This window comes from Rana temporaria, chromosome 10, assembly GCF_905171775.1.
Source record: "Rana temporaria chromosome 10, aRanTem1.1, whole genome shotgun sequence".
In the NCBI taxonomy this organism is placed as follows: Eukaryota; Metazoa; Chordata; class Amphibia; order Anura; family Ranidae; genus Rana; species Rana temporaria.
The window spans coordinates 73,444,674-73,468,618 of NC_053498.1; the positions used below are offsets into that span (position 1 = coordinate 73,444,674).

Consider the following 23,945-nt stretch of genomic DNA (forward strand, 5'->3'; position numbering starts at 1 on the left):
ATACAGTATACAGTACTTTTAACCCGCTGATTTAAACAAAAAGAAAAATGAGTACAGGTACACAGGTACCCACAGGCTTGAACATGCAAAATTTTAAGTTGAATGTTCGTATATAGGGGACTTACTGTATTTTGCCTTCGCTGAAGTTGATCTCTCCCACTGGAAATTGGGTACTTTTACTTTAAAGCATTCTAAGCTCTCTGGTAATAAAATCAGTGAAATTGTTTTCATTTTACAAATTTCTGTCAAACTTGAACATATTTTCATCTTTGTGTACTGTCCTAAGGGGAAATTAAAATTAAAAAGTGAACTTTACCATTCCACTTTAATTTAAATTAAATTTTATCACTAACATAATGTAATTATAGTCAGAAGGCTTTGTTGGTTATGTGTTGGGGTATCAGGTCTGTGCTTGCTTTGTATAAGCTTTCATATAGTAGCTCAAAACAGTTCTTCCCAGATTTCTTACATACCCTTTGTACTAATGTGCCTATTTATTTTGGAAGCAACCCCTATTGTATCTCATTATGTCAAGTGTGTGCATGTATTCGTTTTACTGTCTAGAGGTAAAATGGCAATTTCTGCTATTAAAAATGGAAACAAGTAACTCTTTCAGTTTGTTTTCGATAATTTTAAGTGTTTAGATTCCTAGTGGGGCAAATGTTTAATTTTTAGTGGGGCCAGAAGCATTGAAGAAAGACCGGAGAAGAGGAGGATCGGGACTGCTCTTTGCAAAACCACTACGAAAAGTTTCTTATTAAATTGTCTGTGTCACTGTACAACTTCTAAGTCCACTTAAACCAGAAACATTAAAAAAGCCTACCCCCCAAATTACAAGAAGGGGCACATTGAAGTATTTTCCAGCATTTAGGACAGGGATGCCCAACCAGTGGCCCGGGGAACACATGTGGCCCACAGAGCCCTCTGATGTGGCCCGCGACCTCCTGCTCTGGGATGCAATAAAATAGAATAGAGTACTGTTATTTAAGGTAAGTTTATTACTAATATCCACAGGTGCAGAGAAGTACACCTATGGGTTACCTGCACTGAGCCATAGACTCCTATTACCTGCGAGTTTGTTGTGCTGAGAGTACTGTGGGCTCTATAGAGCAGAGTGGGCTGCCATCCACGTGCTCCGCTCAATGTGGCCCGGTTACCAAGTTGCTTAAGGGGACACTAAAGGTAAGATTCTTTTTGATTAAAAATAACAAACATGTTATACTTACCTCCGCTGTGCAGTTTGTTTTGCACAGAGTGGCTCCGATCCGTGTCTTCTGGGCTCCCTCGGCGGCTGTCTCTGGTCCTCCTCGCAAAAGCTTTCCACGTTCATGCGAGCTCCCTCGCATGGTGGAAAGCTTTTGCGAGCACGCTCCCGTGATACAGCGGCGGCCAGCGACTGTATCACTCGGCCCCGGCGTGCCGCGTCATCCGCTGTGATTGACAGCAGCGCCAGCCAATGGCTGCGCTGCTATCAAACCGCCCAGCCTAGCCAATCAACCGCCAGGCTGGGAACCGAATAGGTCGACGCGCACGGGACTTTCGAGTGGAGAGGTAAGTAAAACGGGGGCTCAGGGGGGGGGGGCCAGTGCTATCAGATGTTTTTTTACCTTAATGCATAGGATGCATTAAAGCGATAGTTCCCCCTCAAAAAAAAATTTAAGATTAGATTCATGCTCATTTTGTCTAGGGGAATCGGCTATTTTTTTTAAAAAAATTAAGCAGTACTTACCGTTTTAAAGATACATCTTCTCCGCCGCTTCCGGGTATGATGGTCGGGACTGGGCATTCCTACTTGATTGACAGGCATCCGACCGACGCATACAGAGCGTCACGAGATGCCGAAAGAAGCCGAACGTCGGCGCGGCTCTATACAGCGCCTGCGCACCGACGTTCGGCTACTTTCGGAAAATCGTGACGCGATAGATGCGACCGTGGCAAGCATGTCAATCAAGAAGGAACGCCCAGTCCCGCAGCCCATACCCGGAGGCGGCGGAGAAGATGTATCTCTAAAACGGTAAGTACTGCTTCGTTTTTAAAAAAACTAGCCGATTCCCCTAGACAAAATGAGCATGAATCTAATCTTAAATTTATTTTTGAGGGGGAACTACCGCTTTAAGGTAAAAAAACTTTCACCTTTACAACCCCTTTAAGTGGCCCTCGCTCTTCAAATGGTTGGGCACCCCTGATTTAGGGTATGCTAGGGCATCTAGTGCCTCATTTTTTAGGTGGTGAATTTTTGGACTACAATATATTGTTAGCTACAACAAATGCATTTATCTGCATGTATCATCCATAGCCGCATAGGATTGTTGTGGCATCAGATACTTGGCATCTGAGCACTGCAATCCCAATAAAAGGTGCCGCAGCTGCTCCTTTTACTGGGACCAGCATTTTAGCTAATTTGGGCAACAATAGAAACATGAGACTGACGTAGCCCTCCTAAACGAGGTATGTATGTCTACCCTATGAAAGAAGATGCATACAGGGAAAGAGAAGAGGTTGGATAGTAATAGGGGCACATTGTACTTAGGCAGATTGGCTGAAAAAGTAGAGTTGGTATGGACTTGTATGGAAGAAAAGTTATAAATAATAGTGTAAAAGTAGAATGGAGTCCTGTCTGAAGAGTAGCTGTATGTAAAAGGTGTATTGCAAAATTGCTTTTGCATGCATTTAATATAGGCTTTAAAGTAAATCGAAATGCTTGTTGTAGGTCCGCTTCAGAGAGGCATAAACAGGGTGGTTCTGGGCATCAAGTCATGTACATAAGTTTACCTGTCAGCTGAAATAAAGATATCACTAGGCACTCCATTTCTGAGTCGAGTGACCTAGCACTGCGGCAGCATTACCCTGGGGTGCTGATGTCAGCAGACTTCAGTCAAATGGAAAGAAGACTCTGCTGACATTGGCACCCACAGTTTGGAGCTGCTGCAGGTCATGTGACCATATGCTAGTTTTACGTCTAATGATGCAGAACCAAATATGGATGAACGTTGTCTATGCTGAGTTTCTAATCCATTTTGAAACTTAAATACCCGGTAGGAAGTTTATACATTGATAATAAAGTCACTAAGAAAATAGTCCTTATGGATGGGCTCTTACTGTTCATGAAATTGTGTTCGTTTTTCTAAAGGGTTTAAGTGTCTTCTCTAAAAAGAATCTAGGGCCAGATTCACGTAGCCGCGCGGCGGCGTAACGTATCCCCTTTACGTTACACCGCCGCAAGTTTTCAGCGTAAGTGCTTGATTCACAAAGCACTTGCGTGTAAACTTACGGCGGTGTAACGTAAAGCCGTCCGGCGCAAGCCCGCCTAATTCAAATGGGGCGTGTACCATTTAAATTAGGCGCGCTCCCGCGCCGAACTTCTGCGCATGCTCCGTTAGGAAATTTCCCGCTGTGATTTGCGCAAAATGACGGCGCCCTGACGTGTTTTTTTAACGGCGACGTGCGTAACGTAATTTCGTATTCCCGGACGTCTTACGCAAAAAAAAAAAATTAAAATTTGATGCGGGAACGACGGCCATACTTTAACATGGATGGTGTAATTTTACACCATCTAAATAGCACTCTTAACTTTACGACGGGAAAAAAAGGCGTAAGAGAATGCAACGAACGCGCGTACCTTCGTGGATCGCCGTAAACAGCTAATTTGCATACCCGACGCTAGAAAACGATGCAAACTCCACCCAGCGGCCGCCAGAAAATTACACCTACGATCCGAAGGCGTACGAAGCCGTACGCCTGTTGGATCTATGCCAAAAGCCGTCGTATCTTGGTTTGAGGATTCCAAATCAAGATACGACGCGGCAAATTAGAAAATACGTCGGCGTATCAGTAGATACGCCAGCGTATTTCTGCTGTGAATCTGGCCCCTAGTGTGAGTCTGAACTTATTTCTTAATACTGATTTTTACTCAAGTTGCTCTATTCTATTCCTCTTTCTAGTCTCTGTTTGTGTTGTCTTCTTCCTTTTTTGCCTCCTCTCTCTCCATCCTTTCCTTCATTTTCTTTTTTGCTTCCCCTCCTCTTTTCCCCCACCCTTCTCTTTCAATCCTTCACCCTCTCTTTTTCAGCTGTACTACAAATTGAAATGATGTGGAGCGTGTCTCTCTGCCACTTTGCTTGAGACGGCTTTACAAGCGCAGCGAAAGCTGCCTGCGGCCTCCGTCTGCTTCTGCAGTGCGACCCGAGCCTGTAATATTACGGAAAGGGAGGGGGGCAGTGCCCCCAGGTGGAGAGAGCCCAGAATGCTTACATTACAAGCCTATCCACATCTGATGTGTAGAGTAGTTAATGTTTTTACTGTGAAGAAGAGTATGCATAGAAATTCAGATGAGGCTCTATTGTCTACAGCATATGTAGACTTAGGTTGTATTGTATGCAGAACACTGCGGGGTCTGCAGTGTATTGTTCATATTTTTGGGATGTGTAAAGAATATGAAATATTCAGAAATCAGTATGTTTCTATTTTTCATTCTGCATGCTCATTTGGTTTTTGGTTTAAATGTTTTTGGTTTTTTTTTGATCTCCAGTTCCTGCAACTATCACCTCCCACCCCAACACCACCATTGCAATCAAAGGTCAAACCAAAGGCCTGAACTGTACAGCGCGGGGAGAGCGTCCCATCATTATTCGCTGGGAAAAGGGAGACACAGTAATAGATCCAGACAGGAATCTGCGCTACGTGATTGCCACAAAAGACAGCGGAGATGAGGTTATCTCAACCCTGACGGTGAGAGCCATAGTGTAGGGAAAAGCAAGAGCAACTGCAAATTCTGGAAATGCCGCACAGAGATTCATTTTCTTGCAACTCTTTCTTTGTTTTCCCTAGCTCAAGCCAGCTGAGCGCGGAGACTCGGTTTTCTTTTCCTGCCATGCTATCAATTCTTATGGAGAAGATAGGGGTCTCATCCAACTCACTGTTCAAGGTACAGACAAAGAGGAACAATGAGCTACCGTATTTTCTGGCGTATAAGACGACTCGGCGTATAAGACGACCCCCTAATTTTCCAGCCAAAATGTTGGTTTTGGGATATACTCACCGTATAAGACTACCCCATTTCCTACTAGACATGCCTCGCCTCACGGTGCCACCATTACATGCCAGACTATGCCACTACATGCCAGACTGTGCCCCATTACATGCCAGACTGTGCCCCATTACATGCCAGACTGTGCCCCATTACATGCCAGACTGTGCCCCATTACATGCCAAACTGTGCCCTATTACATGACCAAACTGTGCCCCATTACATGACCAAACTGTGCCCCATTACATGAACAGACTGTGCCCCATTACATGACCAGACTGTGCCCCATTACATGACCAGACTGTGCCCCATTACATGACCAGACTGTGCCCCATTACATGACCAGACCGTGCCCCATTACATGACCAGACCTGCCTCATTACATGACCAGACCTGCCCCATTACATGACCAGACTGTGCCCCATTACATGCCAGACCTGCCCCATTACAAGACCAGACTGTGCCCCATTACATGCCAGACCTGCCCCATTACATGACCAGACTGTGCCCCATTACATGCCAGACCTGCCCCATTACATGACCAGACCTGCCCCATTACATGACCAGACTGTGCCCCATTACATGACCAGACCGTGCCCCATTACATGACCAGACCTGCCCCATTACATGACCAGACCTGCCCCATTACATGACCAGACCGTGCCCCATTACATGACCAGACCTGCCCCATTACATGACCAGACCGTGCCCTTACCTTATCCCATGCGAATCGCGGCCGTGTAACCTAACATCTTACCTTACCAGAATCGCGGCCGTACGATTTTTCAAAAGCCGCGCCTCCGACATCTTCTATTCTGTGATAGGCGGAACATTCAGCTTCCCAGGAGGCACTGTGTTTAGTGTTCGCCTATCACGGAGGCCCTCTCGTCCGAGGAACGAGAGGGCCTCCGTGATAGGCGGACACTAAACACAGGACGAGAGGCCCTCCGTGATAGGCGGACACTGAACACAGTGCCTTCTGGGAAGCTGATTGTTTCCGCCTATCACGGAACAGAAGACGTCGGAGGCGCGGCTTTTGAAAAATCGTACGGCCGCGATTCTGGTAAGGTAAGATGTTAGGTTACCGGCGTATAAGACGACCCCCGACTTTTAAGAAGATTTTAAGGGGTTAGAAAGTCGTCTTATACGCCGGAAAATACGGTACTTATTTGCTGTTTAGGTGGAATGCTTACTAATATTCAGTGTTTTCATCTTGACAGAGCCACCAGATCCACCTGAACTGGAAGTCCGAGAAGTGAAAGCTCGCAGTATGAATCTGCGATGGACGCAAAGATTTGATGGAAACAGCATTATAACTGCCTTTGACATTGAGTACAAAAACAAGTCAGGTAGATGATGTGTGTGTGTGTGTTGTTCAAGGATAAGCTAGTCATTTTACAGCCACAACATGACCAATCATATTCCCCAAACCCAGATTTTCATGTGTGATTGATTTTTATAAAATACCAATAACCCATTTGGATTTAATATTGTTGTGAAGGCAGAAGGTTTTTTATCCTAATGCATGCTATGGATTAAGATAATAAGCTTTCTGTGTGCAGCAGCCCCATTAATACTTACCTGAGCCCCATTTAGATACAGCGATGTTGCAGGAGTGTCTCGGCTGCCTGGACTCCCCACCTCATTGGCTGAGACAGCAGCGCTCGCCATTGGCTCCTGCTGCTGCCATTCAAAGTCAGTCAGCCAATGAGGAGAGAAAGGGGGTGGAGCTGGGTCATGGCTCTGAATGAACACCGGGAGGTGTGGCTCAATCAGGTGCCCCCATATTAAGCTGCTTGCTCTGGGGGCACTCAACAGTAGGAAGGGGTCAGAAGTATCGAAGAGGGACCAGAGAAGAAGAGAATCGGGACTGCTCTGTGCAAAACCACTACACAAAGCATGTTTGTTATTTTTATTAAAAAAAATCCAAAACTTTAGTATCAGTTTAACTACAGTGGAACCTTGCATTACAAGCATAATCCGTTCCAGGAGAATGCTCGTAAACCAAAGTACTCGCATATCAAAGCGAGTTTCCTCATTGAAGTCAATGGAATTTAAAATAATTTGTTCTGCATTGACTTCAATGGCATGCAATACCACATGCGGCCAGAGGCGGGGGCATCGGAGAGCCTCGAAAACGTCCGGAAAGGCCCAAGGACAGTTCGGCTGACCTTGGCAAACCTCGGAAAGACTCCGTTCACGAGCCTTTCCGAGGTTTGCCAAGGTCAGCCGAACTGTCCTCGGGCCTTTCCGGCCATTTTTCGAATGGCGCCGTTTGGCTCTGGCGCCCCTCATCTCAGGCCAAACGCGCTACTACACACCGCTTTGGTCTTAATCCTGCTCATTATGCGCAAACTGAGTTAGGATTTTAGAAAATACAGTGCTCGTATTGCGTTACTCGCATTTGGAGGTTCCACTGTACTTGCCAACCACGCTATTGCCGAATGACGCCTACAGCGCAGTCGTTCAGTTCTGGGAGGCTGCCATATGACGGCCTCCCATGATCGTGCCTGCTCTGTGTTCGCAGTGTCCTGCTGACACTGCTGAACACAGCTTGAGGTACAGAGCCAATCAGCGGCTGATAACGATGTCAAAAGAAGGTGGTTACTGCCTCTCTTCACTGCTCCTTCTTACGCTGTCAGCATGTAGAGGAGAGGAGAAAAGAGCTGATAATCGGCATTTGCCAATCTGTGCCCACCACTGCTGCCAACTAGTGCCCACCACTGCTGTCAATCAATGCCCATCAATGTCACCTGTCAGTGCTGCCTACCAGTGTCTATCAGTGTCACCTACCAGTGCCCATCAGTGTCCCCTATCAGTGCCCACCAGTGCCACCTATCAGTGCCCATCAGTGCCGCCTATCTGCGCAGCCTCATCAGTGCCCTTTTATTAGTGCCCACCAGTGCTGCCCCATCAGTGCCCATCAATGCCGCCTCATCAGTGCCACCTTATCAGTGCGCATCAGTGCTGCCTCATCAGCGCACATCAGTGAAGGAGAAAAATTACCTACATTTTTTATTAAAAAAAAAAAACCAGCGATGATTAAATGCCACCAAAAGAAAGTTCTGTTTTTCCCCGTACACACGAGCGGTTTTCCTGTCCGACGAAATTCTGCTCAAGCCTGCCTTGCATACACACAGTCACACAAAAGTTCTGTGAACTTTTGACTGCCAAGAACGCTGTGATGTAAAAGACTACGACGAGCCGAGAAAATTAAGTTCTATGCTTCTGAGCATGCATCGATTTGTTTCCGAGCATGGGTCGAAAATTTTGCGCGTTGGGATTTATACACATGATCGAAAATTCTGATCCAAATTTTCTGATGGGAAAAAAGAGATCCTGCGCTCTATCTTTTTCCAGCAGTTTTTCTGTTGGAAAAAGTCATGGAGCATACACCCGGCCGGGATTCCCGACCAAAAGCTCTCATCAGACTTTTTCGGTCTGTTTTCGGTCGTTTTTTCCGGGGTTTCACACGTATTCGCGCGTTTGCATACAGCGTTGTCCGGCGTTTTTGAACTTCGTTGTTTTTTATTTCAGCCAATAGGAAACATGATCATCTCTTCATCACTTGTTGCTATGTTTGTAGATTTTTTTTATCTTCTTCCTGGGTGAATTTCACAGAACAGATTAAAGCGACAAACCGCCCGTAGAAAGCTCGTTGTCGCGCTAGACGCTTGAATCGAGCGTTTCCATTAGTTTCTATGGGTATACAAACGTTCAAAAATGCCCAAATCAGCCCGATTTGCGCGACAAAAAAGGGTCCAGAACTTGTTTGAGCTTCAGGCGTTTGGCTCCAGGCGTTTTGGAGAGGAGATGTGAACCATCTCCATAGAGAATGTATTTTTTCCCCTCTAGCGTTTTATAGCTTCAGGCTACAAAACGCTCAGGTGTGAATGCAGCCTTAGAGAGAGGAGCTTTGATAAAGGTTAAACAGACAAATAATAGTTGTCATAGCAAGAATGAAGTGAGAAAATGTTGGGCAAACACAACCAAGTGGTCCTTTCATGGTAGAGACCGTTTTCTGTGGATTATGCAAATATGTGCTATGACACTCAATGATTTGTGGGGATCATTAACCACTTAACGCCCGCCGCAAGCCTTGTAGCGAGTCGGGGGTCCGATTGGGACCCCCCCCCGCTGCGTGCGGCGGGCGGCTTACCTCGGGGAGTGATCCGGGACAACGGCGCGGCTATTCGTTTATAGCCGATCCGTCGCGATCGCTCCCCGGAGCTGAAGAACGGGGAGAGCCATATGTAAAAACGGCTTCCCCGTGCTTCACTGTGGCAGCTGCATCGATCGAGTGATCCCTTTTATAGGGAGACTCGATCGATAACATCAGTCCTACAGCCACATCCCCCTACAGTTGTAAACACACACTAGGTGAACCCTAACTCCTACAGCGCCCCCTGTGGTTAACTCCCAAACTGCAACTGTCATTTTCACAATAAACAATGCAATTTAAATGCATTTTTTGCTGTGAAAATGACAATGGTCCCAAAAATGTGTCAAAATTGTCCGAAGTGTCCGCCATAATGTCGCAGTCACGAAAAAAAAACGCTGATCGCCGCCAATAGTAGTAAAAAATAAAAATTAATAAAAATGCAATAAAACTATCCCCTATTTTGTAAACGCTATAAATTTTGCGCAAACCAATCGATAAACACTTATTGCGATTTTTTTACCAAAAATAGGTAGAAGAATACGTATCGACCTAAACTGAGGGAAAAATATTTTTATATATGTTTTTGGGGGATATTTATTATAGCAAAAAGTAAAAAATATAGAATTTTTTTCAAAATTGTCGCTCTATTTTTGTTTATAGCGCAAAAAATAAAAACCGCAGAGGTGATCAAATACCACCAAAAGAAAGCTCTATTTGTGGGGAAAAAAGGACGCCAATTTTGTTTGGGAGCCACGTCGCACGACCGCGCAATTGTCTGTTAAAGCGACGCAGTGCCGAATCGCAAAACCTGGCCTGGGCATTTAGCAACAAAATGGTCCGGGGCTTAAGTGGTTAAAGGTGGCTGTTTCTAAAGCACATGATTTTGTTTGAGACTCCTTTTTCATATCTCCCAGCATTGGCTACCTTTGTTGATTAGTCACATGACATCTCATAGCCGCAAAGAAAGTAGGTACTGGATGACTTCCAACTGCCAGGCGTTGTAACTTCAAGTCTCAACGCAGAGCAGATAGCTATATAATGCCCACCATGTGAGACTGACTGTAGCTCCTGCTCTTAATGATGTCTGAATGGTGAAGTATCTCCACTTAAGCCGATCAGTTCATCATGTCTTACTATTTCTGACTTAGGCGGAAAATGACCACCCATCCTGTCCTCCCGCAATGTTCCTCAGGCTTAATTGATGGTTTTTCAATCGGTTTCCCCTTTTTATGAAAGCTACAAATATATTAAAGTCAATTTTAAACTTATTTTTCTTTGTTGACACATTGCTAACTCTTTATAAAGCGTCTTCTCATCACAAGCATATTCTTTCATCCTCTTCGGTTTAACGTTTGCTCTTTGTTCAGATTGTTTCTTTCCAGTTAATGAGCACATATTCTGTAGGCTTCCCAACTAATAGGGATATGATAGTTGCATTGCTATGAGGCTTTTTAAATGTCATTACATTTTAGATTCAGTGTTTGAGTTCTCTTTCCTGTGCTATTGTGTCTGTATTGTTTTGTGCTCTAGAAACAATTGAGTTCCCGTATTCTTTTCTTTGACCTAGATACCTGGGAATATAAGCAATCCACCCGTAACATTTCACCTAGCATCAACCAGGCCAACATTGTTGATCTCCACCCAGCATCAGTGTACAGCATCCGAATGTATTCCTTCAACAAGATTGGCCGCAGTGAACCCAGCAAAGAGCTCACTATTAGTACAGAGGAGGCAGGTGAGTAGTACAAATAAGTATACTATGCTCTGAATTCTATGGCCCAGATCCACGTAGCGCGGCGCATTTGTAAGTCCGGCGTAGTGTATCTCAGATACACAACGCCGCCGTAACTTACAGCGTATTTCCCGTATCCACAAAGAATTAGCGCCGTAAGTTACGGCGGCGTAGTGTAAATGTGTCGGCGTAAGGGCGCGCAATTCAAATCACTAAGTTGTGGGCGTGTTTTATGTCAATACGTCTTGACCCCACGTAAATGACGTTTTTTTTTAACGGCGCATGCGCCGTGCGTGGGGGTATCCCAGTGCGCATGCTCCAAATTAACCCGCAACAAGCCAATGCTTTCGACGTGAACGTAATTCTACATAAAGCCCTATTCGCGAACGTTTTACGCAAACGACGGAAAATTTGACGCTGGCCCGACGTCCATACTTAACATTGGCTACGCCTCATATAGCAAGGGTAACTTTACGCCGGAAAAAGCCTTACGGAAGCGACGTAAAAAAATGCGCCGTCCGGACGTACGTTTGTGGATTGGCGTATCTAGCTAATTTGCATACTCAACGCGGAAATCTACAGAAGCGCCTCCTAGCGGCCAGCGTAAATATGCACATTAGATCCGATGGCGTACTAAGACGTACGCCAGTCGGATCTAGCCCAGCTTCAGGCGTATCTTGTTTTGTGGATACAAAACAAAGATACGCCGGAGCAACCTAGAAGTTACGCAACGTATTAATAGATACGCTAGCATAACTTTCTTTGTGGATCTGGCCCTATATGTGTAGCAGTGGGGTCTTTTGCTTTTCCAATGTCATTTCTCTCTTTGGTATGTATGCCCAGAGGGATGCTGTTTCTGATCTCTCATGTTACACGGCAGCACAAGTAGCACTAAACATACCTGACAGCTAACAACTCTGATTATCCAGTCCCAACTCAGGAAGATTCCCGCTGGTATATTATACTGTAGAAAGAAGTAAATCATTTAACATAAAGGTGAAATCCACTGTCATTAAAGCTGAAGTTGAATTTGCTTATATTTTGGACATCCCTAATATCTAATTTCACCTATAAGCAACATGTCATTTAAGGTAAATTTCGTTTTCATTACATACTGTAGTTTATTTTATACCCAGTGACCCATCACTGGATCTCTTTTCTCCTCTATGCAATGGAACCTGCAGGGTCCTGTACATAAAATCCTGAAGTACCTGCCTCAGTAGTAGTACTTCTCTCAAAAGCCCTCAGCCCTGATGAAAGCAATAGGCTGTCTCACATGGGGAGTTGCAAATATCAAAATGCCTTAATGGGCGAATGTTGGTCTTTAGGAGTATGCATGCAGACTGTCCTACATAATGGCCGCATGTGAAGCAAAGCCTCCATGATTGAAAGAACTGAAAACCAATGTATGAAAGGGGCAAACCATTTGCTACATAAGCCTATAATGACTTTATATAAACACCAGCGGAAGTGGGTGGGCTTTGTCTTCTTGGCGACTCGTAAAGCCCTGTACACAAGATCGGCCCATCCGATGAAAACGGTCTAATGGACCGTTTTCATCGGTTAACCGATGAAGCTGACTACACACCATCGGTTAAAAAAACGATCATGTCAGAACGCAACGACGTGCTGAAAGTTCAATGCTTCCAAGCATGCTTCGACTTGATTCTGAGCATTCGTGGATTTTTAACCGATGGACGTGCCTACAAACGATCGTTTTTTTTCTATCGGTTAGGTATCCATCGGTTAAATTTAAAACAAGATTGCTTTTTTTTAACCTATGGATAAATAACCGATGGGGCCCACACACGATCAGTTTGGTCCGATGAAAACGGTCCATCAGACCGTTCTCATCGGTTTGACCGATCGTGTGTACACGGCATAAGACATTGGCTAAACGCCTGGTGCCAGCAATATCTTCATCTAGTCAATATCTTCAAATAACATCTTCATACATTGCCTCATGTGGACTATGGTCCATGAGAAGCTCACCTCTATTTTGAATGAGACACACTCAATACTTGGAGAATTGGTAACCATGAGTGGCTCTAATGACAATTAGAACCTGCAACCCTCCTTGCTCTCGACTTAATCATACTGATGTAGCTCTCCATCTTGGACCTGTGGTTGAATCCTGTGGGATCCCCCCCCCCCCCAGCCTGACTACCCCTTCCCTTTTTTCCCCTTCTTCCGTCTCTCTCTTTCTCTACTTTTCTCCTTCTTATCAGTTGTTTTTTTTTGTTTTGGGCCTTCAATGGCTCTTCTCTTTTTGCTGGCTTGTACAGAGAACGTGGACCACCTTCTCCCCCCTGGTTTTAGTTGACTCTGATCGGGCATGAAGTGCAGATCCTATGTACTCTAGCACCTTTTGTGCTCTTACGCATTCATGTCCTGATTGTGACAGTTTCATTGAAAGTAGTTGTTACACCGCCTGTTTGCTTTCTACTGCCTTTGTAATTGTAAGCCTATCGCCCCATTTCTTATTGTCTAGTTGGCTATTACTTTTGACGTCATTGTCTTCTGTTGTCTGCAATTTTGATATTTTTTAGGAAAGTCACAATAAACACTAAAAGAAAGGGGTACGTCTGGGACAGTCAGCCTGGGGAAGAAAGGATGTCCTCCAGCCAAAAAATTAGGCAGCTCGATCTGACTTGCAGCAGCTTTTAACAGACATGTGCACACTGAAATATTTTGTTTCGGAATTTCATTTGTCCGAAAATCCTAATTAATTAAGGTTGAATCTGTCATTGAAGGCTTATAGTGTCTGTCGGCACTGTCTGTCTATCTTCCCTACGCAGTCCTCATGACAAATTGCAGGTAAAGAACCTCAGTATTGTGTCTAGAGGGGCCTCTGACCGCGTTCCATATTGTACCCTTACAAATGTTTGTCCTGGGGGAGACGGTTATCACCTGCACACATTCTGTGGTTTTTAAAGTGAACCAGAATGCTAAGGTTCTTTTCCTGGCTTGCTTACCATACACCAGTGTCTAGCTGCTGTGGTGTTCTTCCAATTACCCACAAGCTATGCTCCTTCACCTAGCTGGCAGCCAATGATTAGGCTGCTACTAGGCATCATTAGGATACTGCTGGGCTCCTTGTCCAGCACCAACCAGTCCCCAAATGTGATGGCACACAAACCATTTATGTTGCTCATGCAAGATCAGCCCTTTAGCTATGGCCATCTGTTGTGACTCACATGTGTTTCGGCGCCAAGCACTTCCTGGTGCAGATCTCATGTGGAAGGAGGAAATATTAAAATAGGTGCCAGCTGTGGTAACAAATTATGCATATGTAAAAAAAAAGCAACTTGAACATTTTCTGATTCACCTAGTTTTAAAGTTGATTATCTAATCACTAATAGACAGCTGACTCTCTGATCAAAGTGAATATCCCCTTCAGTAACTAGTCCAGCTCGATACGACATTCCTATTTGAGTTGACTTCTTCCTGCCACTACCATCACCAACCAGCAGGGCTTACAAGAAGGGTTGATGTGGGGTGATGGCCTGGAGTTGGAGATCTTACTTTTCTGCCCAGTGTGCATAGAGTGTTGAAAGAATATGTGTCACTTATATCATCCATTAGGATAGTTGTTATATAGTTTAAAAAAATCACATAGATGTTTAAGGTACCATCTCGTGTATCATGTTTTTTTTGCAGACATTTGTTTAGAGCATTGTGTTTCTATGTGTATTTATGTCAGCGCCGGGTAATAAGGCACACATAGGTTGAAAAAAGTCCATTTAGTTCAACCAATAAAAAAAAATAATAATAGAAAACCTCCATATACACAATCCTATACCCATGGTTGATCCAGGTCAAAGTGAAATTGTTCTGGGGAGGGGAAAAAATGCTTCCTCACCCCCCAGGAGGATCCATAGATCAACAAGAAAAAAACTGTTTTGGGAATTGTATTTTAGCAATGTATTTTTGTTTCTAGCTCCTGATGGGCCACCAATGGATGTTACACTGCAGCCACTAACCTCACAGAGCATCCAAGTCACTTGGAAGGTGAGTGTGCTTGAATTGTCTCCGCAAACTAAACTGTATTCTCAAAATAGGAATAAACTATTTCCGGTAATGACAAGCAGATGCCAATACTACCGACTAGTGGGATGTAAAATATTGTATTGCCTTTGTGTCTGTAGTTGTTAACGTGTCACATATTGTCATGTACAGTAGCTTTGATCAAATTGATTGAGAGTTTCCTAATATCTAAATATACAAATGTTTCTGCATTTTATTTTTCTAGATTTACAATATATAGCACAAACATATTCTGCAGCCATTCAGACTATTTTTATTTACTTCCAACAATAATTGCCCTAAAGGACCTTGCAGTGCAAGTACCTGCCGTGTACTTGCGCACACATACACACTTACAACTATATTCAAGAACTTATTTAAACTATTAATATGTGTCTAGATCAGGGGTGTCCAACCTGTAGTCCACAACAGCTATGAATGTGGCCCAACACAAAATCTTAGATATGCTTAAGTTTTTTTTATTTAGGGATTTTTTTGTAACGATGTGTTTACACTTAGTGAACACATGCGCCCGAAGAAAAATCTGACAGTGTCTCTTTACTGGACTTTTATAAGTTTTATCTTCCCATACAAAAATATGCCGCTCTTCACAATCACGCCTCATTCATGTCATCAGTTTTCGGCAGCAACTATTGTATTTTTCGCACCGTAAGACGCACCTAGGATTTAGAGGAGGAAAACAAGAAAAACAGTATTCTGAACCAAATGGCGTACTAAAATATTTAATATTATACTACTACTATAGGTGGTGGACACACAGCAATACCATCCCCCCCCCCATCAAATCAGCTCAGCTACACTATACCTGGGTGATGGTGGTGGGCACAGCAACCTCTCCCCCTTCCCAGATCAACTCAGGGTGACAGGGCAGACACAAACACTCCTTCAGCCTCTTCTATTACAACAGGTGACAGGGCAGTGGATACCATGCCAGCCCACACCTCCCGCCCCCTTATCACCAGTTCACCTCAGGCAGCGGAGGACACTGCCATTAAAATGCACAACCCCCTCTGGCTGGCTGGCTGGCTGGCTCGCTGGCTGGTTTGCTGGCTGGCTGGCGCTCAGCCTCAGATGCACCCGGGCAGCAGCTAGGAAGGAGGACTGGGGATATTTGCAGTTTGCAGGATCAACTGTCGGTGGAAGGAGCAGGAAGTGAGACTGGACCAGATCACCGTTCCAGCTGGAAAAAAAAAACAGCCAGGGCTCTTGCCACTTTCGGGATGCTGTTACATCTGGCGGGTGTCAACTGACCTAGCCAACACATTTTGACCTGTGACTATTGATGGGAAATAGGTCTCAAGCAGCCTTTAACCTATACTCACGTGGTCTCATTTTTTCAATTGACCTGGCTGAGGAGCGGACCCCCATAGCAACGCCACTGACACCCCCCATGTTTTGGCACCTGGGGCAGACCGCCTTCCCCCCCTTAGTATGCCCCTGCAAGGATCCACCTCACATCCTGTCCTCTCTCTTCCAAAGAGAAGCCGAGCACCGATATTCTGACCTGGCGACGGAGGGGGGGTGGTGCCTGGTCAGTATTCGCACCAAAGGACACAGGGACATTTCCCCCTATTTTTTTTGGGGGGGGGGGGAGTGCGTCTTATGGTGCGAAAAATATGGTATATTTGTTAGTAAATATTTTTCAAGGATGAAGCACAGTAAGGGCAAAATTAGAACCCAAATATCTGATGAACACTTTGAGAATTCATTGAGAATTGCTACTACATTCATCCAACCAAATATTAATGCATTGGTTTATCAAAAACAGTGTCAAATATCGCACTAGTTTTATGTTGCCCTCTTTTACTTTTAGAATAAAAAATATAAAAAAATAATTACGTTTTATTACTCAGGTACATTATCTATATCAGTGATCATTAACTTGTGATCTATCCAACTTTTTCTGCTCATAAGCTATACTTATGTGTGGCCCAAGACAATTTATTTTCTTTCAATGTGGCCCAGGAGGGTGAAAAGGTTGAACACCCCTGGTGTAGATCCTTTAGATAAAATCAAAGAATTCAGTGGAAATTACCTAAGCACGTAGAGAACATATATGCAGATGTTGCCCTGTGAAACTGAAGTCTATGACACTGACACAGTGATAACAGCCCAGCCATTATTCTGAGAAAAAAGTTTAGCTAGCCTAATTTTACCTCATAGGCCTTTTTCAGACTTTTTTTTGTATGTATTTGCGTTTGTGCAATTTTGTGTGCACTCGTGCATTTTCGTGCAAATGCGCGAAAACGTATTCTCGTGTTGTTGTTCTGCGCAATATGTAAATGGACATTTGCGGTCATTTGTGTGCATGAGGCATAAGTTACTGACCAAAAATATTTTTTTTTTTTCATTTTTTTTTTACTAAAGAATGCACGGCGCTTGTTTTCGCACCTGTGTGTATAGGCACATTACAATTAATGGGATGTATTTTAGCCTTTTCAAGCTGCAGTGTGCAAGAGGCCTTATTGTGATGTGTTGTAGAGCAAAAACAAAGCAGGTCTGTAATGGATTAATTTGCTTAAAGCAATTACATTGGGTGGCAAAAGTGTCAATAAAGTATCATAATTCAGTGTTTCTCATTGCTGCCCAATCCATGTGACTCTAAATATCACTGCTTTTTGGCCTTGTCATATTTATATCTAGACAATAAAATAAAAAATTAAAAAATGTCTTACCTATTCAAAACTGAATGGGAAAATGTAAGTTTTTTTAGATTATTGTTAGATAATTGTAGGTTCAGCTTACTATAGTTAATTCATGTAGTAAGTGTGGTAAGCAAGAAAACATAGTATACCTTTATGTTTGTCATTGATACCATATCACTGCTTAGACTGCTATATTTCTCTTTAGTGTCTGGGATATACATCCTTGAATATGTAACATATAGAAGTACATTTACCTGTAGGCTCCAAGAAAAGAATTACAGAATGGAGTAATCCGTGGATATCAGATTGGATACCGGGAAAATGGACCGGGCAGTAACGGGCAGTACAGTATTGTAGAGATGAAAGCTACTGGTGATGGGGAGGTGTACACACTTGACAACATGAAGAAGTATGCTCAATATGGTGTAGTCGTCCAAGCATTTAATAGAGCAGGAACTGGACCTTCCTCTACAGAGATTAATGCCACAACGTTGGAAGATGGTAAGTACAATACTCCTGTATTTCCTGCATTACGCTTTGATCATTTTTTATACTGATAATTATATCTGTATCAGAATAGTCTCTTACATTCATGACCAGTGTAAGGACTGTATTAATTTATGTTATTAAATATGTGGATGGTCCAGTAAAATTTCAACTATAGTTGATATACACATTCTCCAAATTAGCCCGTAGTACAATAATAAAGGGAATTAGAATTATCTTTAAGAATAATTACCGATGTTGGTATAGGCTCATTCCATGCATAACTGATATTCCCTTATTTAGAGATACTGGTGGTCTGAACCCCCCCCCCGGGTCCTTAAAATGGTTATTAATAGCTGAGGATATACTTATTGTTGAGTCTTACTCCTTTTATTGTTGTAGCAGGTACCTCATTTCACCCACTTTCATGTCGAAGCAGCTGTGGCAGGTGGATGCTGGTAATTTAGGTGCAAAGACAGAGCTGGGAATTTAGGTGCAGAGATCTATAAAATCTGGCAAAATATATTAAACCCACTTTTAATTAAAGTCCACTTTACTCACAATAATCTCATAAATGTATCCAATAATATCTGAGCAAAACAAATGCTGTGATGTAGAGATATACACTTCATGGTCCTCGGGAGATCTAGGAATACTGTGAGTAAATTAAACCAGCAACATCTAGACAGAAATTACCTTTCCATTTTAATCAGATAGATATATATTTTATTACAGTCTCCATATTAAGTTGTACTTCACCTAATATACTGTGCTATATGTTGTCTCACATACAGTGCCTAGCCAGCCCCCAGAAAATGTTCGAGCTCTTTCCATTACCTCAGATGTAGCTGTCATATCCTGGTCCGAGCCACCTCGAAGCTCTCTCAATGGGGTTCTTAAGGGTTACAGAGTCATTTACTGGTCACTGTATCCAGATGGAGGTGAGTTTCTGGTTAAAGTGTGTGCTATGATTAGGATGGGGGTGAGTCAGTGTTGTTTTCTGAAAGCAGTGGCCCTTTGTGCAAGATTATAAGTTGGACCCCTCAAGCCTATGAACAAAAAAATACGAGCCGGAGTGTGTTTCTAATTGCGCTGAATTTTGGGCATGACTTAAAGAGATGTGGTTAAATAGAGCCTGAGCTGACTTCCATAGAATAGAATGAGACAGCGTTGAAGAGGGGCTGTATCTATGGGAGGGACACTGGAAGGGCCAGGGCCCAACATTAGAAGTTGGAGCACCTGGTCAGGGGTCAGCAGTAGATGAATAACTTACTACAAACCCCTGACCTCTGCATCACTTAACACTGACCCCTACATCACTACTGACCCCTGAACTCTGCGTCCCTTACTACTGACCTCTGCATCACTACTGATTTCTGCACCCTGCATCACTTACTACTGGCCCCTGCATCACTACTGATTTCTGAACCCTGCAACGCTTACTACTGACCTCTGCATCACAACTGATTTCTGCACCCTGCATCGCTTACTACTGACCTCTGCATCACTACTGACCTCTGCATCACTACTGACCTCTCAATTCGTTTTATCACTGACCTCTAAATTCTGCAGCCCTTACTACTGTCCTCTGTCACTACTGACCTCTGAACTCTCCTGACCACTTCCTGCTGACCTCTGCGTCAGTTAATACTGACTGCTGAACTCGGTGTTACTTACTACTGACCTCTGTGTCAGTTACTACTGACCTCTAAAATCTGTATCTCTTTCTACTACCCTCTCTGTCACTACTGACCTCTGAACTTTGTGTTTGTCATGGACCTTGGAGTAATGGAGTGGTTACTGAGCTATATTGAGACATTTCCATTATGTGATAAGCCTGTTTAAAGCCTTTGTGATTATCAGGTGTGGGTGTCTTCTGTCGGAGACAGCCCGTCTGAAGATGTATGTGTTTATGCTAAGGGACTTTGTATTGTTCTAAAGGTCAGAAGCCTGTCAGCTGTATTGAATTAGCATTCTATTGTCTAAAGCAATGTAACCTCTCAGAGGTAGTAATTAAGTAGACCGGGTTATTGTGTACATTGATTACCCCCTGGGGCTTCTGTCTCAATACACAAGTCTTTCTATCCAAGCTATTGAACCAATCCCTGTTGACAATTTCAAGTCCTCATTTGCATGGTCAAGGAGGACTAGAGTGAAGACTGCATATACTTTACAATTGACCAATAGGAAAGCGGTTGTTGGGAGTGGGATGTTCCAAAATTCTGTATAAAAGTGTGCTGTGTACTTGAAAATAAAGAGTCCTGTTTGAACTTACATACAGCCTGCCTGGTGTTTGTTCTTAATGGGTCCGAATGGCACATAGCTGTAATTCGGATCCCGGAACCTTGGATGACTGGACCATCAGACGTTGCAATCTGCAAGAGGAGTGTCGGGAGAGCAGGACCTGGGCGAGAAGGGGTCTCGTCACAGTGTTACTTTCTGCTGACCTCTGTACCAGTTATTACTGACCGCTAAACTCTGTGTCACTTACTACTTACATCTAAACTCTGCATTCCTTACTACAGCTCTCGGTGTAACTACTGACCGCTAAACTCTGCAGCACTTACCACTTCCCTCTGTGCCACTACTGACCTCTGAACTCTGTGTTGCTTAATACTGACCTCTGCATCAGTTACTACTGACCACTAAACTCTGTGTTACTTACTACTGACCTCTAAACTCAGCAATCCTTAGTACTGCTCTGTATTGCTACTGACTTCCCCCCATTACAGATACCTTGCTCCCCCCCCCCCCCCCCATCAGTGTATGCTGCCATCTCTGAAAGCAAGGAAAACGCCATAACATAACAAAATAACAATTAATGGGAAACAGAGCCTTTCAGTGGGTAATTAGAAATTTTATGTGAAAAAATAACGACGACACACCAAAGCAATATCTATAAACATGCCATTTTGAAAAGAATATTATCATGTGATAAAATTCCAAAAGCAGTTAAAATAACTTCTACGTCTTGTCATGTCTTCTAGCTCCAAAGACAAGAGATCATTTGTAATATTACTGAATTTTATGTTAACAGTCAAATTCTATGTATTCAAAGGCCTTTCACTATCTCCTATATTTTAAGTGAATCTGTCCTGTGGCCCTCTATTTTTCTTTCTGCACTTCCAACTGCAGTAAACCCAAGTATCATGCCTCGTACACATAGCCGTTTTTCCCGACGGAAAAACTGCAAGGAGATCTTTTGGCCGGGAATCCCGGCCGTGTGTATGCTCCTCATAGTTTTTCCGACAGGAAAACTGCCCAAAACCGCCGGACAAAAAAAGAGAACCAGCTCCCTTTTTTCCCACAGGGAAAACCTGCGGACTTTTGCCCAGCGTTTTTTTGCAGTTTTCCTATGGGAAAAACTGTGATGGAGCATACACACGGGTGGGATTCCCAACCAAAGCTCCATCGCAGTTTTCGTGTTTGGAAAACCGGCCGTGTGTAGGGGGAAAGACTGACCAAGCATGCTCTCGGGTTTCCGTCGGAAATCCCGCATATGTGTAATGGGGCATTAGTGTATCAGTGTAATATCCAGAATTATGAGTCCAGAAATAATGCACTGAGCAAAATGGTAAATGGGCAGTTCTTTCTGATGATGGGTGAGTGTGAACGAGAAGAACCTTGAGAAGAAGAATGGCTTGATAATGAGATATGAGGGGGAGCTTTGACTTAAAGTATCAGTTTAAGGGTCATAAAGGGTTGGTTGTTTCTGTAATTTGTTAGGCTTTACTTTCAACTCCATACTTTTTTTTTCTATATGCAGAATGGGGGGAAATGCAGAATATAACCACACCACGTGAGCGTGTGGAGCTAAAGGCACTTGAGAAATTTACTAACTATAGTGTGCAAGTTCTGGCATACACACAAGCAGGAGATGGAGTCCGCAGCAGTGTTCTATATCTACAAACCAAGGAAGATAGTAAGTAATTTTGGCTTCATATGACCTTGTTATTGGTGAAACTAGATTTTGTCACCTTCTATTGTAAGAGGTGGTGAGTGGGAGAGACTGTGAGCTATAAACTCCCCTTTCATCACCTCATCTCCTTCTTTTGGTGTATCATAAGAACATTAGAAGGCAGTGGGGTGGAGGATATTTGTTTAGTGTGTTGTTTAGTGAACATACTTGTAACATAACTGTTACTTTCTGTTTTTCTCAGTTCCAGGTCCTCCTGCTGGGATTAAAGCAGTGCCATCTTCATCCAGTAGTGTTGTTGTATCTTGGCTACCTCCAACCAAACCAAATGGTATTATCCGAAAATATACAATATTTTGTTCAGTTCCTGGATCTGGCCAGCCTGTAAGTTTCTTTTTCTAATGAAGTATTATTGTTATAGGTTTATATATGAAAAATGTAAATGCATTCTTTACCATCATGGCAAAATAAAGTGTGACTTTAAGACAGTGGAAAGCAAATCGGGAAGTTTTTGATGTTGACCATTTATCTTTAAAGGAGATTTTCGCTACCCTTCCCTTTAAGGCCCCTTTTACACTGCGGCAGGAGCAGCGTTGGTGGTAAAGTGCTGCTATTTTTTTTAATTTGATTTCAATGGGCAGGAGCGGTATACACACCGCTCCTTTACTGCTCCAAAGATGCGGCTAACAGGACTTTTTTCACGTCGGCGCAATAGCGCCTGCAAACCGCCCCAGTGTAAAAGGGGTCTAAGATATAAAGCAAAATAAAGTCTCCTGCCTAAAGAAGTGGAAATCCTATTATTAACCATTGTTAACAGAACAGATGTCCTTGGTTGATATTTCCTCTACATTTGTTACAGTGACAGTGATCAGAATTTCCACCCACTTTCTGCACCAGTGAGGCATACTCTTCTCAACAGGGACATAAACAGCAATAAACATATACCAGTCTTTTTCCAGGCTATCCAGAATGTAAAAAGATTTGGTCTGTAGTCCTATGTTAGGTTTAGCCAACTAGATGCCATTTTGTGGTGGGATCTTCAGCACAACTACATCTATAGAAGCCCAGGCAGCTGATATGATATAACAATTAAAAGTGGTGCAGTGGATGTTACTGACCGGCAAGGTTACTGAAGGAAGCACTTTCTTAATTTTTTTTTTTTTTTACCTGGACTGACTTTAGCCATCCAGTCCCTTTAAAATTACTTTAGAGATCACAAGCATGCATCAATGCAGTCGCTAGGTCAGTAAGTCAAATTTTCTTCAGGGCAATGCCTCTCTCTACTAATGGAGCTCCAGAACATTTTATGTCTCACTTTCCACAACAGTATATCTCTTTCCAGGGCAGTCACTAAAGGGCCAATTTAAAAAGCAGTGGTATGGTCACACAGAAGTATGGTTTGGTTGCAACAGTGATAAAAAAACGTTGGCCCGGATTCACATACATTGGCGCATATTTATGCTGGCGTAGTGTATCTAATATACGCTACGCCAACGTCACACAGAGAGGCAAGCACCGAATTCTCAAAGCACTTGCCTCCCAAACTGCGCTGGGTTCCCTCGGCGTAAGGTGGAAGTGGGCGTGAGTCATGCTAATTAGGCATGACCCCATGCAAATGATGGGCCAAGCGTCATAGAAGTACTTAGGAAGGGGGGGCTATGCAAACACATAGGTGTGACTTTGAGTGAAGCACATGTCTGCCCTTCCATCCCTAGTACAAATGTAGAACAAGGAGGTTGGGACTTTAAATGAGGTTCCAGACAGGGTGGGAGTACAAAAAGGAAAACATGTTTATTAACATGCATAACGATGTGTGATACACTCTCAGAGTCACAGGAGCTGGGCATGTAGACATAACAGTAAAGGACAATAGAGATGCATAACAATGTCAACCAGGAAACTCATGACATATGGCTTCACATATGCAACAT

At 43.5% G+C, this 23,945-nt stretch overlaps 1 protein-coding gene across 2 annotated transcripts in view; it reads left to right on the forward strand.

Annotated features, from left to right (window-relative positions):
* The window catches only part of DSCAML1 (DS cell adhesion molecule like 1), a 395,567-nt gene that overhangs the window by 336,873 nt on the left and 34,749 nt on the right, over positions 1–23,945 (forward strand). For both annotated transcript variants that reach the window (XM_040325463.1, XM_040325464.1), the window contains exons 12-20: positions 4,529–4,728; positions 4,828–4,924; positions 6,247–6,375; positions 10,756–10,923; positions 14,861–14,931; positions 17,873–18,113; positions 18,893–19,039; positions 21,865–22,020; positions 22,259–22,398. In XM_040325463.1, coding sequence (XP_040181397.1) covers positions 4,529–4,728; positions 4,828–4,924; positions 6,247–6,375; positions 10,756–10,923; positions 14,861–14,931; positions 17,873–18,113; positions 18,893–19,039; positions 21,865–22,020; positions 22,259–22,398 — 1,349 coding nt within the window. The remainder of the gene's footprint in view (positions 1–4,528; positions 4,729–4,827; positions 4,925–6,246; positions 6,376–10,755; positions 10,924–14,860; positions 14,932–17,872; positions 18,114–18,892; positions 19,040–21,864; positions 22,021–22,258; positions 22,399–23,945) is intronic.